This window comes from Arvicanthis niloticus, chromosome X, assembly GCF_011762505.2.
Source record: "Arvicanthis niloticus isolate mArvNil1 chromosome X, mArvNil1.pat.X, whole genome shotgun sequence".
In the NCBI taxonomy this organism is placed as follows: Eukaryota; Metazoa; Chordata; class Mammalia; order Rodentia; family Muridae; genus Arvicanthis; species Arvicanthis niloticus.
The window spans coordinates 761,191-781,818 of record NC_047679.1 but is presented as its reverse complement, the minus strand read 5'-3'; the positions used below and the strand labels follow the sequence as shown (position 1 = coordinate 781,818).

Here is a 20,628-nt window from a genome sequence, read left to right as displayed (position 1 = left end):
AGCTTCCTGGCCAGCCAGTGTAAAGAATTGGTGAGCTCCCAAGTTCAGAGAGACTGGCTCAATAAGATGGAGAGCAATTGAGGTTGACAGCATATGTTTTCTGGCCTCCACATGTCTGCAAATGCAAGTATTAGCAAGCCTAAGTGGCTGTTTATGGAAGTACAACAGTAGCGACCTAATGAACCTCTTAATCACTGTGTCCTTGTAAACACTTTGAAATCTCAATTTGAAGCTACAATGTGCCACAATAGATGTCTAGTCCCAGGGTTGAAAAAGTAGGTCAGCCTATTTTCAGTGATGGCACACTTTAATCCCTTTAATCCCAGCACTTGGGAGGCAGAGGCAGGCAGATGTCTGAATTCAAGTGCACACTGGTCTACAGAGTGAGTTCCAGGACAGCTACTGCTACACAGAGAAGCCCTGTCTCAAAAAACAAAACAACAACAAAAAACCTATAGCATTTTCCCATTCCTATCATTCTTTCAGCTTTGTAATTCCTCAGCAGACTTCCTATATCCTATTCTCTGCAGAGATGGACCTCTGGAAGGTGAAGGAACCAGCATTAGGGATGGGGAGGAAAGCTAAATGGGGATTAGACTGCAATGAAGGGAGTCAATTCAGATGGGTTTAAAGAGCAGCTATTTGCTTGTGCCAAACTCCATTTCTACACTAGTCTTTGGGGGTTGGGGATCAAGTTAAACAGTGTTCACTCTTTTTCCTTCAGGGCTCATACAACTAAGTTGTGACCTCATCTGTCAGGTTGGGGTTAGATGATAGAATCACTGTAACAGACACCTCAGCACTACTGTAAAGTCAAACTCCCTACAGAAGTGAACTGAAAATAAGAGGTAAATTAGATCATGAGAGGGAGGAGGGTTGAATTGGGCAAGCAGACCTGTGTATGCACAGCGGTTTATATAGGTATAGGAAGGCACGGCTTAAAGTTTGTTCTTGTCTGTGTGTGGTTGCTAATAGTGAAGGTAATCACTAAACTAGCCCCAAAGTCATGATTCTGGAGAGTTTGTGGGTTGTCAACAGGCAAGGACAGCCAAAAGAAAGGTAGGTGGAGAACTACAGAGAAAGTCATCACTGTCAGTAGAACTGAGAGCCTATAAGAAAAGGGTAACATCCTAATAGGATGCTTCTCAACCAGAGAGACAACCTCCACACTTAAGGACATCTGGTAATGTCTGGCGATATACAGCCTTTAGTCTGAGGGTTGTTGCCATTTTCTAGAAGTAGAGATCAGGGAACAGCTTAATACCTCAAAGTGCTGCTTTTCACAAGAAAGAAATTAGTGTTGAAGTATGACATCAAGCCTGGTATACCTGTAACCTGTACTCCTAGCATTTGGGAGGCTAAGGCAGGAGGATCACCATGAGTTCAAGGCCAGTCTGAGCTTCATGTTTAGAATTGAGACCCTATTTCAAAAAATACCCATTCAATGGTTCCCACATTTGGCATCAGATTTCCTTTGTATTAAAGATGGAGGACACCCAACGAATTTTTGCTTATTCCAAGATGCCATCTGAATAATTCAACTATATAGGCATGAAAATGAGACTGGAGACATGCAGAAATAGTCTTAATTTTGTGAAACCTCTTGGGAGGCCTTCCTGAGCTGATAGCATGTGACCACAGTTTGAGGATCTGCCTGGTGTTTAAGGACAAAGCTCTGGAACTAGGTCTGCAGTGCTATGGCACATCCTAGCTAAGGACAAATGATTTTACATTTCTGGCTCTCCACTTCCCAAATTGTTACTCATGGAAAAAAAAAATAGTTATCTGCCACCCAAGGCTACTATTTAAGTCCAACAAGTCACTTAAACTGGGCAGACTCACTATTTGTTATGCCTCCAACAAACACATCAGATTTGTCTGGTGAGTAACTGAGGAATCTGAGTGCTCAACTGCATGCCTATAAGCCATCACTTTGGAGGCTGAGGCAGGAGAATCAAGGCAAATCGGTTGCCAGCCTGGGCTTCATAGAGTTGGAGGAAATCTGGGCAATTTAGCAAAGACCCTTAAAGACAGAAAAGACAGAGGCGCACACACACACACAGCCACACCCTAGTTCAGGCTCTCAGGAGGTGGTAAACTCTAAGTTAAAAAGCTATTTATATATATATATATATATATATATATATATATATATATATATATATATAGTTTTCCCTGTATGCATATATGTGTGCCTTTGTACATTCCCACTGATCCACTGGAACTGGTGTTATGGATGGTTGTGAGCCAGCCACCATATGGGTGCTGGGAATTGAGCCCCTATCTTCTGCAAGAGCAAAGAGTGCCCTTAACCTCTGAGCCATCTCTCTAACCCATACATTTGGTTTTGATGGATGAGAAAGGTAGTGCAATGAAAAGCAATTCTAGTTAGGCTAACAAAAATGCCGCTTTCACAGTAGGAGTTTGCAGTCAAAGGGGCAAAGACTTGCCGTAAGCATTCTTTGTGACGACCTACACACACATTTGCTCATTTTGGAAACCCTTGGCCTCCACCTTTTATAAGACCTTTTCACCTGAGGTTAAAGAATTCCACAAGGCACTAATGTCTTAGTTCCAAACTAGAGGGTTAATCCCGGTATTGGTTGCAGAGACCACCACCCAATATCCGCCAACTTGTGACGTTTCCAAGATGGCAGTAGCCCCCTGATTGTTGGGGGGCTCTGCTTCCGTTTCCGGGACAGAATCCGGAAGTGCCAGTTGAGGGTCGTCTTCCTATCTTCAGTTGCGTCGGTAGTTGGAGAAGGACGGACGGTGATGGCGGCGGTCGCATCGGACCTAGCTGCAGCTGCCGTCCCGGCCTCTGCCGAGGACAGAGAGACACAGCCCGAGGCAATGCCAGACCTGGATGAACAGTGGCGCCAAATCGGGAATGGGCGAGAGCGTCCACTGCGAGCTGGCGAAAGCTGGTGAGGCTGGGCTTCAATGAAGCCTTGGCCAAGGGGACCGTGGGGGCGTTAGTATCGCGGGGGAATTAGAAATCCAATTCTGAGGATGAAGCGGGGCGAGGCGGGGAAGGGGCTTGGGCTGGCGGGAGAGAGGGGGCGTGGAGGTGCTAAGTGAATGAATCTCAACCTTGGGGGGAAGAGGCGGGGCCCGAGGGGGGGCAGTCAGCCTCCTGAGGACAAAATGGGGTTTGTGGTAGAGGTGGGGCGTGAAGGCAAAGGCCACGGGAATCGGGACTGCATCGTTTGGGGAGGGGGTGAGAGGGGACTGCGTCTTGGAACCAGGAGCCTGGAAAGGAGGCTGGCTCCATCCTTAACGCGGGGGCGTGGCGTGTGTTACGAAACGTTGCGTCGGTCGCAAGGAACGGCCTACGAGTACTCGAAGCGCCCGTGAACCCGACGAGCTTGGTGGCGTCCGCTGAAGAGCAACTCCGTAGCCTATAGCTGTGGGCTGAGGGGCGGGGGAGTGTGGTGTGGGGAGGCTGCCTGGCTCCTGGGAACAAGGCGAAGGTCTGGGGCGGGGCAAACCGTGGAGGAGGGGCAGTGCCTGGGGCAGAAAATGGCGCCTGCAAAAGAGCAAAGATTGTGACGCGGTATTTTTTTTTTTGTTTGTTTTGTTTTTGCTTTTTAGTGTTTGTTTTCCTTCTCTAGCTAAGGTCTCCTTCCTAGAACAGGAAAACGTGCAGGTGGTTTACAAAAGGTTATTTGGAAAAAATTTTTTTCCACGCGATAATATTTTGTAATCAGTAGAAATGGCTATTTAAAAAGAATCCATAGCTTCTGACGGATTGTCTTATTAGACCGATTTTTTTTTAAAAAAATGCTAATCAGTGCCTCTTAAAATTTACTGCTCCCCGGGTTCCTATTTCTTTCTGTGTTGCTTCTCGGTTTTTTTTTTTTTTTTTTTTTTAATTGTGAAAATCGTAAGACCTACAAAGATAGTATAAAACATTTTACATAAATTGACGGACATCCTGCTGAAAGAAATGGTTTGTATGCTTCAAAAATGGCAAGGTCGTGAAAGACATGCTGAAGAAGTCTTCCAGATTGAAGGAATTAATGCAATTTAACAAGTCTATGCAACACGTGAGCCTCATTTGGAACCTAGAACAGGAAAAATAAATTATTTTTGAAAATGAGGGTTCTTTCTCATAATTTATTTCTCTTTCACTGTAAATTTTACTGGAAAAAAAATTGATGAAATTTTACTAAGGCCAGTAGATAAAATATTGGTACTGATAATCTCTTGTTTGTGATAATTTTAATGTGGTTACGAAAGAATATCCCTTGTTTGGTGAAAAATACATACTGAAAATTTAGGGATAAGGAACCATTGTGTAAACAACTTACCAAATAATTGAGAAACTATCTTATGTTAAAATGCACATAGGAGGGAGAAGATTATGGAAATATTAGACATAGGATGCAAAATTTAGTTAGACAAGAGGAACAAATCCAAGAGCTCTCTTGTACAAAATGGTGATTATAGCTAATAACATTCTATTCTATACATGAAAATTGCTTAATAGATTTTACATGTTCTTACCTCCAAAAAACTATGTGACATAATTGGTATGTTAAGTAGTTTGATTTAGTGTTTTATAATGTATATATCAAAACATCATGTTGTATACCATCAATGCACACTTTTTGTCTAGTTTAAAATAAATGAAAATACCCCCCAAAGATGATATGGGGAAAATGAGTAGAATAGATAAAGTGTGTTAGATTTGGGGAATCGAAGGGTATACAGAGAAGTTTTTATATAATTTTGCCCCATCTTTAGAGACAGGGTCTCTATTATGTAGTCCTGGTTGTCAGGGAGATCACTATACCAGTCTGGCTTTGAACTCGGAAATCTGGCTGAGATTACAGGCATACTCCACTATGCCTAGCTTTTTTAAAACCCATTTTCAGTGAGTTTAGTTCAAAGAAAAATTACTAAATTTTATATGTGGATTCATCACTCATGTGAAGATTCAGAACATTACCTTAAAAAAAAACATATGCTTTTCCCAGATAGAAATTCCCTCCATCTTCTTCTTTTTTAAAACGTTTTTATTTTTATTTATTTATTTTTAAAGATTTTATTTATTTATTTTACATATATGAGTACACTGTGGTTGTCTTCAGGCAAGCCAGAAGAGGGTGTCACATCTAATTGCAGATGCTTGTGAGCCACTATGTGGTTGCTGGGATTTGAACTCATGACCTCCAGAAGAGCAGTCAGTGCTCTTAACCACTGAGCCATCTCCCCAGCCCTCCCTCCATCTTCATAGGAAACTATTACCCTAAATTTTGAATTAAAGGGCTCTTTTCACATTTCATTATCATAATAAACTTTCAATATTTTTATATAATATATATATATATATATATGATGTAATTTGAGACATTAACCTTGATCTGTTGGTTATAGCTCTGTCTGCCAGGTTTCTCAAATGATAAGATGCTGTTCTTCTACTAAGCAGTACTTTTTAAATACATATTTAAATTTTTATTTCTATTTTATGTCCATCTGTTCCCCAGGATGTCCAAAGCTTCCTGTCTCACAAAATATAAATGGTAAAATCCTAAGTGACCTGCAAGGCTTTTGGAGGCTGGTATCCTTTCTCCAGTCTAACATTTCTCTGATCTCTGATCAGCCCACCAGCCCCTTCCTCTCTCCATCAGGGACATCCACATTAGACTACTGCTGTTCTTTACGTTAAGGGCCTTTTCCAGGTTTTCCCACTTTACAGAGTTCCTGAACAACACTGCCAGTGAAATGTGTATACATTACTGGGGAGATAAATTACAATTCCAAACCTAGAGGATATAGTGATGTCTTTCTGCCATTACATCATAGTGCTCCAGCAAAGACTAGCCTCAATCTATCCTGAAAACAAACCGTAACCAGTCTGCTTTTTATAACTCATTTGGAGATGTGCAGACAGTTCTCAAAGCTTTAGTTCATTCCTCTTTCCTAGCTTGACAGATGTGTCATGGTTGTGCTATTGGTAGATAACACATGATCTTGTCATCCGTACCAACAGCCTTTTAACTTAGCCTGCCAGGAGAGGATCTTCTTTGGGGTGGGGGAAATGTTCTGGAAGTAAGTAGAGGTGGTGGGTACACAACATCGTGAATGTACCAAATGTTAATTGTTCACTTTAAAATGGGCTAATTTTATGTTAACTTCACCTCATTAAAAAAAAAAAAAAAATTGCCACACCAGCGTTGGTTGACTATTAAAGCCAATTTGTTTTTCCTGTTGGAATTGTTATGAAGCATTTTGCCAAGCTCCACTTTTTGATGCTTATCTAAATTAGGTGAGAGCAAAGTGTCTCAAAGTTCTATATGGGTTTGCTGTCATAGTTGAGAGATACATATTTTCTCGACAAAACAAAAAAGAGAGAAATACATATTTGTAAAGCATTTGAATTCAAGGACTAGCTTCAAATGCTATAACTGTCAGTATTATCTGCACCTCCCATCCTTACTTCAATAGCAGATGAAAACAATTCCAGTTAACTAATTCAGTCATCTTTGCTGATTACATTTCTCAGATGCATTTATTTGGGGATAGGGTAGACCATGTGACTCATTGTGCTGGAGGAGGCCAGAAAACTACTTGTAGGAGTCAGTTTCCTTCCCTGTATTTCCCGGGGGATCAAATTCAGGTCAGCAGACTTGGCGGCACACACCTTTACCTACCGTACTCTCTTAGCCACCATCCACCTTAGTTTTTGATACAGGGCTTTTCATTGAAGCTAGAGCTCCGTTTTAGACTGGCCAGCAAATCTCTGGTATTTTGTCCCCATGTCCCTCTCAAGTGTTGAGATTACTACCATGCCAAACTATGTTTTTTCAAGACAGTGTTTCCCTGTGTAGCTTTGGCTGTCCTGGAACTCACTTTACACACCGGGCTGGCCTCGAACTCACAGAGATCCACCTGCTTCTGGCTCCTTAGTGCTGGGACTAAAGGTGTGCACCACCACCACTTGTGCCAGACTTTTTGCTCAGCTTTTTTTTTTTTTTTTTTTTTTTGTAGACATGAGGATCCAAACACAGCAAGCACTTGACCCAGCCCCTAAAGAGCTTATTTTTTGTTTGTTTGTTTGTTTGTTTGTTTGTTTGTTTTTTCTGAGACAGGGTTTCTCTGTATAGCCCAGGCTGTCCTTGAACTTAGAAATCCACCTGCCCCTGCTTCCCAAGTAGTGCTGGGACTAAAGACGTGCACCACTACTGCCCAGCAAGAGCTTATGTTTTAAGACCACATTCCAATCTCTGAAAAGACAGCTTCCTTAGAAAGTTTTAGTTCTTGTGACAATGAATTGTCTACACATTTAAATCAAGGATAGTTGAGAGACTTTGGTTAGATCTGTACAGGGTACAGACAACTTCCTAACAGAAAACAACTATGAAGTTCTTGAGGAAGAAGGGTGGCTAGAATCAGAGAGGTACACTAACAGTACATGAAGAGAAACCAGTTTCATAGGAGCTTAAGAAGAAGTGTTGGTGAAAGATATTTACAGTAGCATATTCTACACAACTGAGGAAGATAAGCTTTTATTTTTGTTCTTCAAGGTCTCACACTGTTAACCCAGGCTGGCCCCAGACTTGTGAGAGTTCCACCCTAGTCTCTAAAGTGTATTTTTTTTTTGATTTCTCATTTTCAAAAATAATAGGAAGAACTGGCTATGGTGATATATATCTCAGGCCCTTAATTCCAGCACTAGGGAGGTAGGAGCACGGGATCAGAAAGCCAAGGCCAAAATAGGCTATATGAGAACTTGTTTCAAAAAAAAAAGTTGGAAAAGTGAAACCTTTTTCAAAAGTTTCCCAGGTGTTAAAACACATGGCTTTAATGCCAGCACTCTGGAGGCAAAGGGGGGTCCTGCTCATGTACACAGTTCTAGGCCACGCAGATTTAGTCCCTGTTGCAACCAACTGGAGATTTTTAGATCTATATGATTATTCCTGTTGCCCATTGATGGGAGGAAAACAACCTTATGTTATCTCCCAGAGATAAATACGACATTTTTACAGTGTCATTGTCTTAAGTTTGGAAAGACAGAGCAACAGTGCTTAGATGTGGGCGTGGCGACTCATTTGTCTGATTTCAGCATTTAAGAGACAGAAACAGGAGGATCACAGCAAGGTTGACGCCAGCCTTGGAAGAATATTTAGAAAACAAGATGAGCATAACACACCTCTGAAGTCTTAGCACGTGGGAAGCTAAAGCAGGAGGATCATGAGTTTGAGGCCATCCAGGGCAACATGAATCCTCATCTAACCTGAGCCACCAATCGAAACCCTGTCTCAAAAATGTTACAAGCAAGACAAAAAGGGTTAATTTTATAAGAGCATAGTGATAAAGATTATTAGGTTCTTATGGCCATCTTTATATAGTTCAAGATCAGCCTGGGCTGCATAAAACCTTGTCTCAACAACAAAAATGATGAATTGAGTATATAGCCAGACATGCACGGTATATCCTTTTAATCCCAGCACTCTGGAGGCAAAGGCAGGTGAGTTCTAGGCCAGCCTGGGTTATGTAATGAGTTCCAGGACAGCCAGGGCTACATAGTGGTACCCTGTCTCAAACAAAAGATATATGTAAAAAAAGAGAAATGGCTCAGGAGTTAAGAATACATACTGCTTCCAGAGGCCCCAATACCCAGTTGGGTTCCCCATTGGATGACCAACAAACACCTGTAACTCTAGCCCCAGGGAATCTCATGCCTCTGGCCTCCAAGGGCCTTTGCAATTAAATGCTCATGCTTACACACAGGCACACACACATACATTATTAAAAGTATAAAAAGAAAGCACTAAGAATTGGTAATAATGTGGTGACAAAAACCAAGTTCCTATAGTAAGTTCGTTTATACAGAAGATCCAAATCCCAATAATCATCTTCGAGTGTATTGGCCACAGGATCGTGGGCAGTAAAGAACTCACTAGTATGCCTTTATGTGTATTTAAACTTATTTAAAATTTTTTGATAAAGCAACGTTGTATTTATCACCTATAAGCTTTTTTTGTTTGTTTGTTTTCAGACAGGGTTTCTCTGTGTAGTCCTGGCTATCCTGGAACTCACTCTGTAGACCAGGGTGGCCTCAAACTCAGAAATCCGCCTGCCTCTGCCTCCCAAGTGCTGGGATTAAAGGCGTGCACCACCACTGCTCAGCCACCTATAAGTTTTTTTAATTGTGCAGGATGGTGGGGATATGAATAATGAAAGAATTCAAGACAGAAAAAAAAGCACAAGAAGAGAATTTGTTATGCAAGAGATGGCTTTTGTTGAGGCAAGGGTGTTCTGTGTAGGTAGTTAAGCAGTGTTTCAGTGATGCAGTGCCCTGGAACATTTGTAGTTGGGGCTTATGGTAGGTAAAGTTAACCCTGACCAGGTAACAGTCATCAGTGGCCTTGTGTTGAAAATCCCAGCCTACCCTGAGTCAGTAACTACCTTGTTCTCAGGCTGTCCCAGAGTGGTGTTTACATTTATTTTCTCCCTGTTTATATGAGATTAGGTCTCTAGCCCTGGCTGGGCTCACATTCAAAGTAATTTTCCTGCCTCCCAAGTGCTGTGGTACCTGGTGTGTGTGTGTGTGTGTGTATTCAAATATAAGACCTCTTATGTATTAGATAAGTGATCTACCACTAAGCTAGATCCCCATACTAAACAAGTTTTGCTGCAGAATGATTTTAATATTAATTTTCTTTTAAAAATCTGCTTTTAGGAAGGTGAGGGGCTAGTGAGATGGTTCAGTGATTAAAAGGCTGTTCTATACTTTTAGACAATCAAGTCAGATAGCTCACAATTGCCTGTACTAACTCCAGCTCCAGGGAACATCTGAAGCCTTTGGCTTCTGTGAGTACCTGTACTCAAGTACAAATTTCTATCCACAGACACACAGGGATACACATAACTGAATAAACTCTTAGCTGGGAGTGGTGTCCACACCTTTGATCCCAGTACTTGGGAGGCAGAGGCAGGCAGATCTCTGTGAGTTCGAGGCCAGCCTGGTCTACAGAGAAAGTTTTAGGACAGCTAAGACTGATGTAGAGAAATCCTGTTTTTAAAAAAACAAAAAACAAAACAAACCAGAAACGAATAAAATATTTGTAATTGAGCAGTGCCTCCCTTTGCATTGAAAATACTATTAACTACAAATTAGCTTTATTAAGTGAACTTCATAAACTGTAGAAGCCAGTAAAACTGGAGGAAGAAATGACAATGTATGAATTGATAGCTTGAATGATAGATTTTATGGCATGAGCTCCTAAGTGGGAATGTGTATTTTCCTGGAGTAAGTTATATGCTAGGGTCTGGGGAGTGGGGAGGGCAATGTACAGACACACCCCAAAAATCCAAACACAGAAATACAAAGCCAAGTATGATTTATGTCTATAATCCTAGCATGGAGGCTGAGGCAACCAGTTCACTGCCAGCCAGGACTATGTAGTGAAACCCTGTCTAAAAAGAGACCCTGACCTAAACTCACAGCATAGCTGAGCCATGAGGATGTGTACATACCTTTTAATCCCAGCATTCAGGAAGCTGAAGCAGAAGGAACCAGAGATACATAGGATGTTCTAAGCCTGACTGGATGGTACAAGAAAACCTCATTTTAACAAAACAGAGGGAAATGAATGAAAAAACATTGAGTGATCCAATATTCGAATGTACATTTCACTGAATAAATTTTGCTTTTTACTTAATATTTACATAGTGAAAATTTTCTGCTACAATTACAGTGGATTAATGGTAACTGCAAGTGATGAGAAGTTGTATAGCTAGCCCCTGAATAATCCTATGACACCCTTGTTGTCTGTCTGGGTTCCAGGTTCCTTGTGGAGAAACACTGGTATAAACAGTGGGAGGTGTACGTGAAGGGAGGGGATCAAGATGCTAGCACCTTTCCTGGATGTATCAACAATGCTGGGCTCTTTGAAGGTACCAAGCTTTTGCCTCTCCCCATTAACCTTGCCCTGGAGTTCTCATCCTTTCTGTTCCCACAAGAGGCCATATTTCTATTCTCTATACTTAGTCATTGGTAAGGTGGCCAGAATTAACAATTCCTTTCTTAATTCATGTTTTGCCTCGTCCGTACCTCTATGCCTGCAGATCAGATAAGCTGGCACCTCAGGGAGAGACTGGTAGAAGGAGATGATTATGTGTTGCTCCCAGCGCCTGCTTGGAACTACCTGGTCAGCTGGTATGGCTTAATGGATGGCCAGCCACCTATTGAGCGCAAGGTATATGGGTGGGGTAGATGCTAGGGGTGTGTGTTAGATTTCTCTGGGAAGTTGGGGAGGAGAAAGACCATGTAGGCTCAGGGTAGGTCCAGAATTGTATATACCTATATTCCTTTGTCAGTTGGGTGGGTTTTGAGTGTTGGTGCTCCTCTGCCTTCACAGGTCATAGAACTTCCTGGCGTTCGGAAGGTGGAAGTGTACCCAATAGAGCTTCTGCTTGTTCAGCACAGTGATATGGAAACAGCGCTCACCATTCAGTTTAGCTATACTGATTCTGTGGGTGAGTCTCAGGGCCTCTGGGATCAATTCTTGTTCCTAATCATGGGTCATATCTCAGTGACCTGAGGATTCGTGGGGATCAGCTTACAGCCTCCTGAGAAGGCACTAGTCAAACTGTGGAGGAAGATGGTGATGTCCAACTTGAGCATAGACACTACAGAAACATGAGCTCTATTCCAGCTGCTCGGGTGGGGGTGGAAAGGAATGTTTGTTTATTGGGAGGGTCTCAAATTCTGAGTTTCTAAGTGTGGAGAATGATCGGAGGACACAAGTAAGTGAAGTCTGTGAGAATGAGTTAATACTATCACGTGGGTGGGTATTCTGGGGTCCCAGAAGATATGGTCATGTTCCATCACCCTCCACAGACCTAGTCTTGCAAACAGCTCGGGAGCAGTTTCTGGTAGAGCCTCATGAAGACACACGCCTCTGGACCAAGAACTCAGAGGGCTCTTTGGATCGATTGTGCAACACACAGATCACACTGCTTGATGCCTGCCTTGAGAATGGGCAGGTAACAATGGGGAGGACTCCTCTGTGCTGGTAGCCAGGTGGATAGATTCCTGGCACTAGTCAGACCAGGGAAGGGCAGGGTGCGCTTGAGCCCTTCCATTAATACACTCCTTTTTCCTTTCTCTACCTTATACCCAGTTGGTCATCATGGAGACCCGAAACAAAGATGGCACTTGGCCCAGCGCTCAGCTGTGTGGCATGTGAGCCTTTGGGGTGTCATGAAGAGTGGGGGCACCCCAGAGTATGCAGACAGAACCTATGAGTACAGAACACCTATCTGTAGTAGGCCTTAGCTCATAGGGTTTTCATCCAACCCCAGGAACAACATACCGGACGAGGATGAGGACTTCCAGGGTCAACCAGGCATCTGTGGCCTTACCAATCTGGGCAACACGTGCTTCATGAACTCGGCCCTACAGGTTGGGCTATTAGGTCTATGTCTGGCAAACTATAGTGGTTAGGTATTGGGGACAGAGCTAGGGGGTGGGGGGGGGGAAGATTACAGTTCAGGGGATCAGATGGAAAGCCCAGGCTCCATCAATCTGAGTTGGTGTGCCCACATTTGCTCCCCACTCTCCCTTCTTTCCTTTGGCGCAACCATTTTCCTCCCCAGAGAATCTGATGTTTTCCCTGATACTGCATTCACAATGCCAACCCCTTCCTCTTCTCTCTCTCATTTCCCTCTCTCCCTCTTCTTCCTTTTCTGTTCTCACCTCTGCCACCTGATGTCTCCTGTACCTCTTTCATTGGGCCTTACTGCCACAGTGCCTGAGCAATGTGCCACAGCTTACGGAGTACTTTCTCAACAACCGGTACTTAGAGGAGCTCAACTTCCGGAACCCACTGGGCATGAAGGGTGAGCTTGCTGAGGCCTATGCAGATCTGGTAAAGCAGACCTGGTCTGGCTACCACCGCTCCATTGTGCCGAATGTGTTCAAGGTATGTCTCAACTCCATGGGCCCCGCCCCCCCCCCCACATCCTTTCTCTTGCTTCTCTTATCTCCTGCTCACTCTTCCATCTGCTGTGTCTTCAGAACAAAGTTGGCCATTTCGCATCCCAGTTTCTGGGCTACCAGCAGCATGACTCACAGGAGCTACTGTCCTTCCTCCTGGATGGGCTACATGAGGACCTCAATCGAGTCAAAAAGAAGGAATATGTTGAGCTATGCAATGGTGCCGGGCGTCCTGATCTGGTAGGCTACCCATTAAAGCTACATGGCCGCTACCTTAGAAAGTCTCTGCTTTCCCCAGTCTATCTGACACCTTATCATTTTCTCAGTTCCCCTACCTTGATCTTCACCTCAACCTCAGTCATAGCACTCTATCTGTCCCCACACCTGTCTCAGACTTAACCCCAGTCAGGTTCCTGTCCTTCATTTCATAATGGGGTTCTGACAGGGAACATGGGTTCTAGATAGACCCTAGCTGTAACCCTCCCTGCCACTAGGCTTCAATAGGGTCTTTTACCCCAAACCCCTATGAATCCATCCCGACATCTTTCCCTCTGTCTCTAACCCACCGTGGCACTTGTTAACAGGAAGTGGCTCAGGAAGCCTGGCAGAACCACAAACGACGAAATGATTCTGTGATTGTGGACACTTTTCACGGACTCTTCAAGTCCACACTGGTGTGCCCTGATTGTGGCAATGTTTCTGTGACCTTTGACCCCTTCTGCTACCTCAGCGTCCCACTGCCTGTCTGCTCCAGGAGGGTCTTGGAGGTCTTCTTTGTCCCCATGGATCCTCGCCGCAAGCCAGAACAGGTGGGGTTATGGGAACACAATGATGGACATGCAATCAGATTTTGATTTCTTTCCCCAAGCTTTTCTACATTAACCTACTATAAGCTCCTTTGATCGTCTGTAAATGTTATTTCTCCCTCAGCACCGGGTTGTAGTCCCCAAGAAGGGCAATATCTCGGATCTGTGTGTGGCTCTGTCCACACATACAAGTGTTGCACCAGACAAGGTGAGACTTTGCAGAGGGAGGCTGGATAGGTAGGGTTTAAAGGAAAAAGAACCTTGCACACTGACTGTCCCTATGTCCCTTTCCTATCCCCAGATGATAGTAGCTGATGTCTTCAGCCACCGATTCTATAAGCTCTACCAGCTGGAGGATCCTCTGAGTGGCATCTTGGATCGTGATGATATCTTTGTGTGAGTGAGAAAACCAATGGGAATGGATAGAGGACGCTCCCTCCATCTTTTATTTTGCCTACTGAGGATAGAACCCGGAACACACCTAGCATATTAGACAAGTACTCTTAACACTTGAGCTATACTTACAGTTCAATACATATACTCATAAGTATAAAAATAAACATGAATATATATGCATAAATGTATATTTAAAACTATACTATATATATCTTCTATATTACATACATACATACATACATACATACATACATACATACATACATTCATATTATGAGAGAGAGATGGTCTTTCTGTGTAGCTCTGGCTGTCCTCAAACTTAGAGATCTACCCTGCCTGTCTCTCCCAGGTGCTGGGATTAAAGGTGTGCGCCACTATGTCCAGCAATGTGCTCTGTTAGAAATGTATTCTATTTATTTAGAGACCAAGCTTCCTGCATAATGGGCAAGTGTCCTACCACAGAACTATGTCCTGCTTCCCACAATCATTTTTAAATTTTGGACAACTAAAAATGGTGTTTGTGAGAGGCAATTTTCTTTGTAAATAAGTGTTTTCCACAGGAAAAATGTTTTAATCCTTGTTTTTACCCGTTTCCCCCCCCCCCCAAGCATTCCCATGTTAGCAAGGCTCTTCCTCACACAGCATATAAACAAAGTGCTATGGAAGTTTTCTGGTAGTTTATAAAATACCAAATCCCAGGGCTATACAGAGAAACCCTGTCTCGAAAAACCAAAAAAAAATAAAATAAAATAATAAAATACCAAATCTTACATGAATTTTTCAGACTCTTTAAAATACTTTGGGACAAGGCTAGACAGAGCCCTGGCTAGCTACTCTTCCAGAGGATCCAGGTTTGTTTCCCAGCACCCACATGAAGGCTTACACCATCTGGAACTCCAGCCCCAGGGCATCCAGATGCCCTCTTTTGGCCTTTGCAATCACCAGGCACACACTTGATATACAGACATACATATGGGCAAAAATACCATTACACATAAAATAATGATAAAATATTTGGGGGAGGTAGATTAGATGGCTGAGTGGGTAAAAACACTTGCACAAACCCTGACAACCTGAATCCATGATGGAAGGAGGGAACTGACTCCTAAAAGATATGTTCTGACATCCACATGTGCACCATAGCACATGTATACCCATACAAATACAAACATATACTAATAATAAAAATGTAAAATAACTCATATTTTTTGGACCGAGATGAATGATGGAGCAACTGAGGGGTAATCTTTCTAGGGATACCTCAGTTGAGAAAAAACTAACTACTTCCCCTGACACACAGATATGAGGTGACTGGTCGGATTGAGCCTGTTGAGGGTTCAAGAGATGATATTGTGGTTCCTGTTTACCTGCGGGAGCGCACCCCATCCAGAGACTACAACAACTCCTACTATGGTCTGATACTTTTTGGGCATCCTCTCCTGGTGTCAGTGCCCCGGGACCGGTTCTCCTGGGAGGGCCTATATAACATCTTGATGTACCGGCTTTCGTAAGTACTGTTTTCCCGGGGTCAGAAGGAAGTGGATTGGAGAGCGGGGACCAGGGTCAGTACTCAGACTTGGGTTCTGAGTTGCTGTTTGGCACATCCAAAGGATAGTTCAAATTGAACATGACAGAAGACTTTGCGGGGCTTTTTCTTTTTCTAGACCTCTGGCTTCTCTAGTACTTCTCTTTGGTCCTGGGAATACAGAGGTGAACAAGAAAAAGTAGAAACAACTTCATTTTGTATGTAATTGTCTCTACAGAGAGACTTGGATGTAGTTTTATCTTCATACCTAAAATCCATAGAGTTCTTACCATGGAGGGCAAGCAAAGCTCCATTATTTGGATCAATCTGTCCTTCATTCTAATTCAAAGGGCTTCTCTGACATTAATTCATAACTATATATCTGTTTACCAGTGACTTTAGAGTGCAGGCCACTGCTGGTGTTCTTAACCTTTTCATGCATCACTGCTTCACTTTCCAGGTTCATGATTAAGAGCTGCCAGGTGTGGTGGTACATGCGTAGAATCCCAGCTACTTGGGCAGCTGTGGCAGGAGGAGCCACATATGGCCAGCTTGAGTAACTTACCAAAACTGTCTCAAAAAAATTTTTTTTGGAAAAGTGTTGGGAATGTGGGTTAAAGATGAAGCATTCGCATAGTGTTTTGAGAGAGAAAGAGAGAGAGAGAGAGAGAGAGAGAGAGAGAGAGAGACTGACTTAGTTGCATGCGTGTGTTTACCGCTAACTTCTTCACTATACTCAAGTAAAACCTTGGGATGCCCCTCTATCCTTGTGCCCCTGCCTTGGGAGTCTTCTCTGCTCTGTTACAGACGATATGTGACCAAACCCACCTCAGATGAGGAGGATGGGGATGAGAAAGGTGAGTTCTTAAAAAGGTGAGAAGGGAGAGATGTCCAATAAGGATGAGTGTATCTTACTTAGCAGGGGTGAAGGGCTGAGGAGCAGTGGGTTTGGGGGATATATATGATACACACACAGGGTTCCTCTGTGTTGAAGCCCAGTTCCCTGGAGTATACCTACATTTTGATCCCTGACATCCTCCCCATCCTAGGTGATGAAGGTGAAGATGATGATGTTGAAGATGACAACAGCAGTGAAGAAGAAAAGGAAGAAGTGTCTGGGCCTACTGTTAATGATGGTACCCAAGAAGCAGAACAGGAGCAGGCTGGCACCAGCTCTGGGGTCACTGGGACATGCCCATTCCTCTTAGATAACAGCCTCCACACATCGCAGTGGCCCCCAAGGCGACGACGAAAGCAGCTCTTTACTCTGCAGACAGTGAACTCCAATGGAACCAGTGACCGGACCACCTCACCTGAAGAAGTCCAAAGTATGTCACCTGGCTAGGGTTACAGATAACAGGAGGAAGGATGTCCTAGCAACAGGAGCATAACTATAACTATCTTCTCTGCACCCCTAGCCCAGCCATACATTGCCATGGATTGGGAACCAGAGATGAAGAGGCGTTATTACGATGAAGTGGAGGCTGAGGTAAATGGAAATGGAATCTAAGTGATGGGAGACCCTTGTAGCTCACACTGCAACCCTTTATACATCCCCTAACTCCAGCTAGGAATAGAGCCAAGAGATCCAGGCCCAGGACTGGCCTGGCCTTGACACCTGCACACCTCTGAGAGCACCATGGTCTCAGGTTCTGACTCACTTGGTCTGTGGTTGCAGATTGTCCTATTTTTCTCTCCCTTCCTCATGTCTGATCCTCTGGACACTAACTGCCCTCCCCAGGGTTATGTGAAGCATGACTGTGTGGGATACATGCTGAAGAAAAATCCAGTGCAGCTGAAGGAGTGCATCAAACTCTTCACCACTGTGGAAACCCTTGAGAAGGAGAACCCCTGGTGAGAGCCTGGCATTCAGGAGAGATTCCATGGGTGGGTCTAGCTGGAGCCTTTAACAGAAGTACTCACAAACAGGAACGAAAGTCAGAGCATCCTTTACAAAAAAAATGAAAACAAGTGGTACATGCCTACAGTCTTTTAGTGAAGCTGTCTGAGAGGGAGGGGGAATGGATGAGAATGAATCTTTGTAGGCTAGATGGTGTGTGTGAAGAACACACAAGGTATGAGGCAGGTACTCAGTGTCCATTCATGACCTGGACTCTTGTCTGTAGGTACTGCTCCTCCTGCAAACAGCACCAGCTGGCCACCAAGAAACTGGACCTCTGGATGCTACCTGAAGTTCTCATTATCCACCTGAAGCGTTTTTCATTTTCCAAATTTTCCCGGGAGAAGCTGGACACCCTGGTGCAGTTTCCTATCCGGTCAGGAACTTTGCAGAGAAAGGCTGTGGGAGCCAGGAAGGTACAGGTGGAACCCACTAGAGTATTTACTGTCTTCTCACCCACAGGGATCTGGATTTCTCTGAGTTTGTCATCAAGCCAAAGACTGAGTCTTCTCCAGACATGTATAAATATGATCTCATCGCAGTTTCCAACCATTATGGTGGCATGCGTGATGGACACTGTATGTACCAAGCTGTGGGGAGGGGCGTGCCCTGGTTGGGGCTATCTAGACTAGGGGTCAGGATAGACCCAGTACATGACTAGGTCTATGGGTCAGAGGCAAAATTATCAAGGCAAGAGGAGCATAAAAGTAAACTTGGCTACTCTAGAGAGCTAAGAGGGTAGTGAGAATGGTTTCTGTTTATTTCAGATACAACATTTGCCTGTAACAAAGACAGTGGCCAGTGGCACTACTTTGATGACAATAGTGTCTCACCTGTGAATGAGAATCAGATTGAGGTATAGCTTCTGTACCTCTTCTTGCCCCCCTTTTCTGTTACCCACTTCTGACTTCCAAACTGACCCATGTTGTCTCTTTGCAGTCCAAGGCAGCCTATGTCTTGTTCTATCAACGCCAAGATGTGGGTCGACGCCAGTCCCAGTCTGCCTCATCTGCTTCCCCTGCCTCCCCTGCGTCTCCTGCCTCCAGTTCTACACCCAACTCTGATATCATGGATGTCAATTAAAGAGCCCTGGAACCTACCATGGAGAAGGAACCCCCCTTTGCCACTCTCTCCTGTGTACCCCGTCTCTTTCCTGTGTTCATCGCTCCCCCAGACATTGCAGGCTTAGTCTGTGGCTACTGTTCTCTTGTACCGCTGTATTACTCTCTCAGAAAGAAGAGGCCCTGTGCTCCTAGCAGTGTGCCCCTGCCTGTGTGTGCCCATACAGCAGTGACTTCCCCTCCTAGTCTTATTTATGCTCCTCTTCCCTCTTTTCCTCATGCCAAAGTGTTCTTAGTGGCTGATACGTGGGGTTCACATGAACACAGAGTGTATTTTCTTATTGAAACCATACCTTCTTCTCTGTGTTAAGTATACATAAAAAGCTCCCGAACCCATGTTCAACAGTGTGGATTTTTTTTTTTCTTCGTATGTACTTACTACGTACCAGTCATCGGTCTTTGTTCTGTGTGATCATTGAAGGTATGTATGTGGTATGGTATGTGGTTGATGCTGTTCTGAGTGGGTTTGTTGTTTTTGACACAGGGTCTGTCTGTGTAGCTCTGGGTGTTCTAGAACTCAGTGTCTGGACCAGGCTGGCCTTCAACTCAGAGACTGGGCCTCTGCCTCCTAAATGCTGGGATTAAAGGCATGGCCACCACACCTAGCAGTTTTGGTTGTTTAGTAGTCACTTGAGCAACAGGTGCTGTCTTTCAAAAGTTTTTAAAGTACTTGCTGTAAGGACTATGTAGATCAGGCTGGCCTTGAATTTGCAGCAGTCTTCCTGTCTCCTGAACACTGAGATTACAAGCATGCACTACCCCCTGGCTCCAAAGTGGTTTACAAATATCACCTCTGCCTTCATAGTGAACTTTTGCTAGAGTTGTCATCTCTGGTTTCAGACAAGGAAACAAGTGCAGAAGTGAAGAGTGGCTCGGGTTCTGCCAGCTTATTGCTGTATCTGTACAGCTTATGGCTATATATGAATATTAGTCTGTGTTCTTGAGCTAAAGACCTTTTGAGGGATCTGAGATGCACTACAGATAATAAGCCAAAGGCACACATGGAAGAGACAGGCATAGCTGTAGGCAGACATTGCCTGGGGGCATGAAGATACTTGCCAGATCAATACTCAAATCCTACTACTACCCTCTGAGAAGACAGTCCTCGGTACTACAAAGCTAGAGCTGGGCCAGACTGGCCAGCTGTTTCTGTTGTCTCTGGGCTTGGTCCTCTGCCCCACCAGGACCACAACTCCCACCAGGAACTTTTACTTCTGTCTCTTTAGAGAAAATTGAGGTAGGATCATTTGCCAAAGAACACTACTGAACAGCCAAAAGATGTCATGTGTATACTGAACATCTCCCATAAGATGCTGCCCAAAGGAGCCAACCATAACCTCTGGGGAGAGCTGTGGGTGGAATAGAAGGGATGAATGTGTGGCATCTGGATATAACTAAATTACATAGACCTAGTGAAGAAGGGAGTGCTGATCAGTGACACCCAAACAGCTGTTCTCACTAAGTTTGCAGTGGCCTGGCAAAAACGTAAAAGAAAGGACACAACTCAGGAACAGCTAGGTAATGATGAGATATGTGGTGTGATTCCAGCACCTTTCTGCCCACTGACCAGAGACACTCTCTACACCCTTCATATAAGGGCTCTTACATAGCTAAATCAATTACATTACTTAAATCACTGGCTATTGGTGATTGACTTAATTCCTGACCCCTCTGCCCTACCTGGGAGGTAGGAGCTGAAAGCCTTGTTTGCTTTTTTAGAGGTAGGTGAAAGAATGTTGAGACAATCTCATATATCTCAGGCTAACTTCAAATTCATTATGTAGTCAAGGATGACTTTAAACTGTTCTTCCTGCTGGGATTATGGCCATGCACACCACGCTATTCCTAAAGTCCCAGTTTTCTAATCAGTAGGTTATTTCCCACAGCAATGAACCTATCCTGAAGCCACCTAGGAACTTATCAAAGGT

General features: G+C 43.9%; 1 protein-coding gene across 1 annotated transcript; it reads left to right on the top strand.

The window, feature by feature from the left end:
• Positions 1–2,715: 2,715 nt before the first annotated feature.
• Positions 2,716–19,036, top strand: Usp11 (ubiquitin specific peptidase 11). Its single transcript, XM_034485477.2, has 21 exons — positions 2,716–2,927; positions 10,799–10,908; positions 11,080–11,210; positions 11,373–11,490; positions 11,855–12,000; positions 12,138–12,199; positions 12,319–12,418; positions 12,765–12,938; positions 13,034–13,192; positions 13,537–13,761; positions 13,883–13,966; positions 14,060–14,154; positions 15,455–15,661; positions 16,487–16,536; positions 16,729–17,007; positions 17,098–17,168; positions 17,421–17,533; positions 17,806–17,955; positions 18,042–18,157; positions 18,347–18,435; positions 18,519–19,036. The coding sequence occupies exons 1-21, from the start codon at positions 2,776–2,778 to the stop codon at positions 18,660–18,662; spliced, it is 2,775 nt and encodes a 924-aa protein (XP_034341368.1). The 5' UTR covers positions 2,716–2,775; the 3' UTR covers positions 18,663–19,036.
• The last annotated feature ends 1,592 nt before the right edge of the window (positions 19,037–20,628 follow it).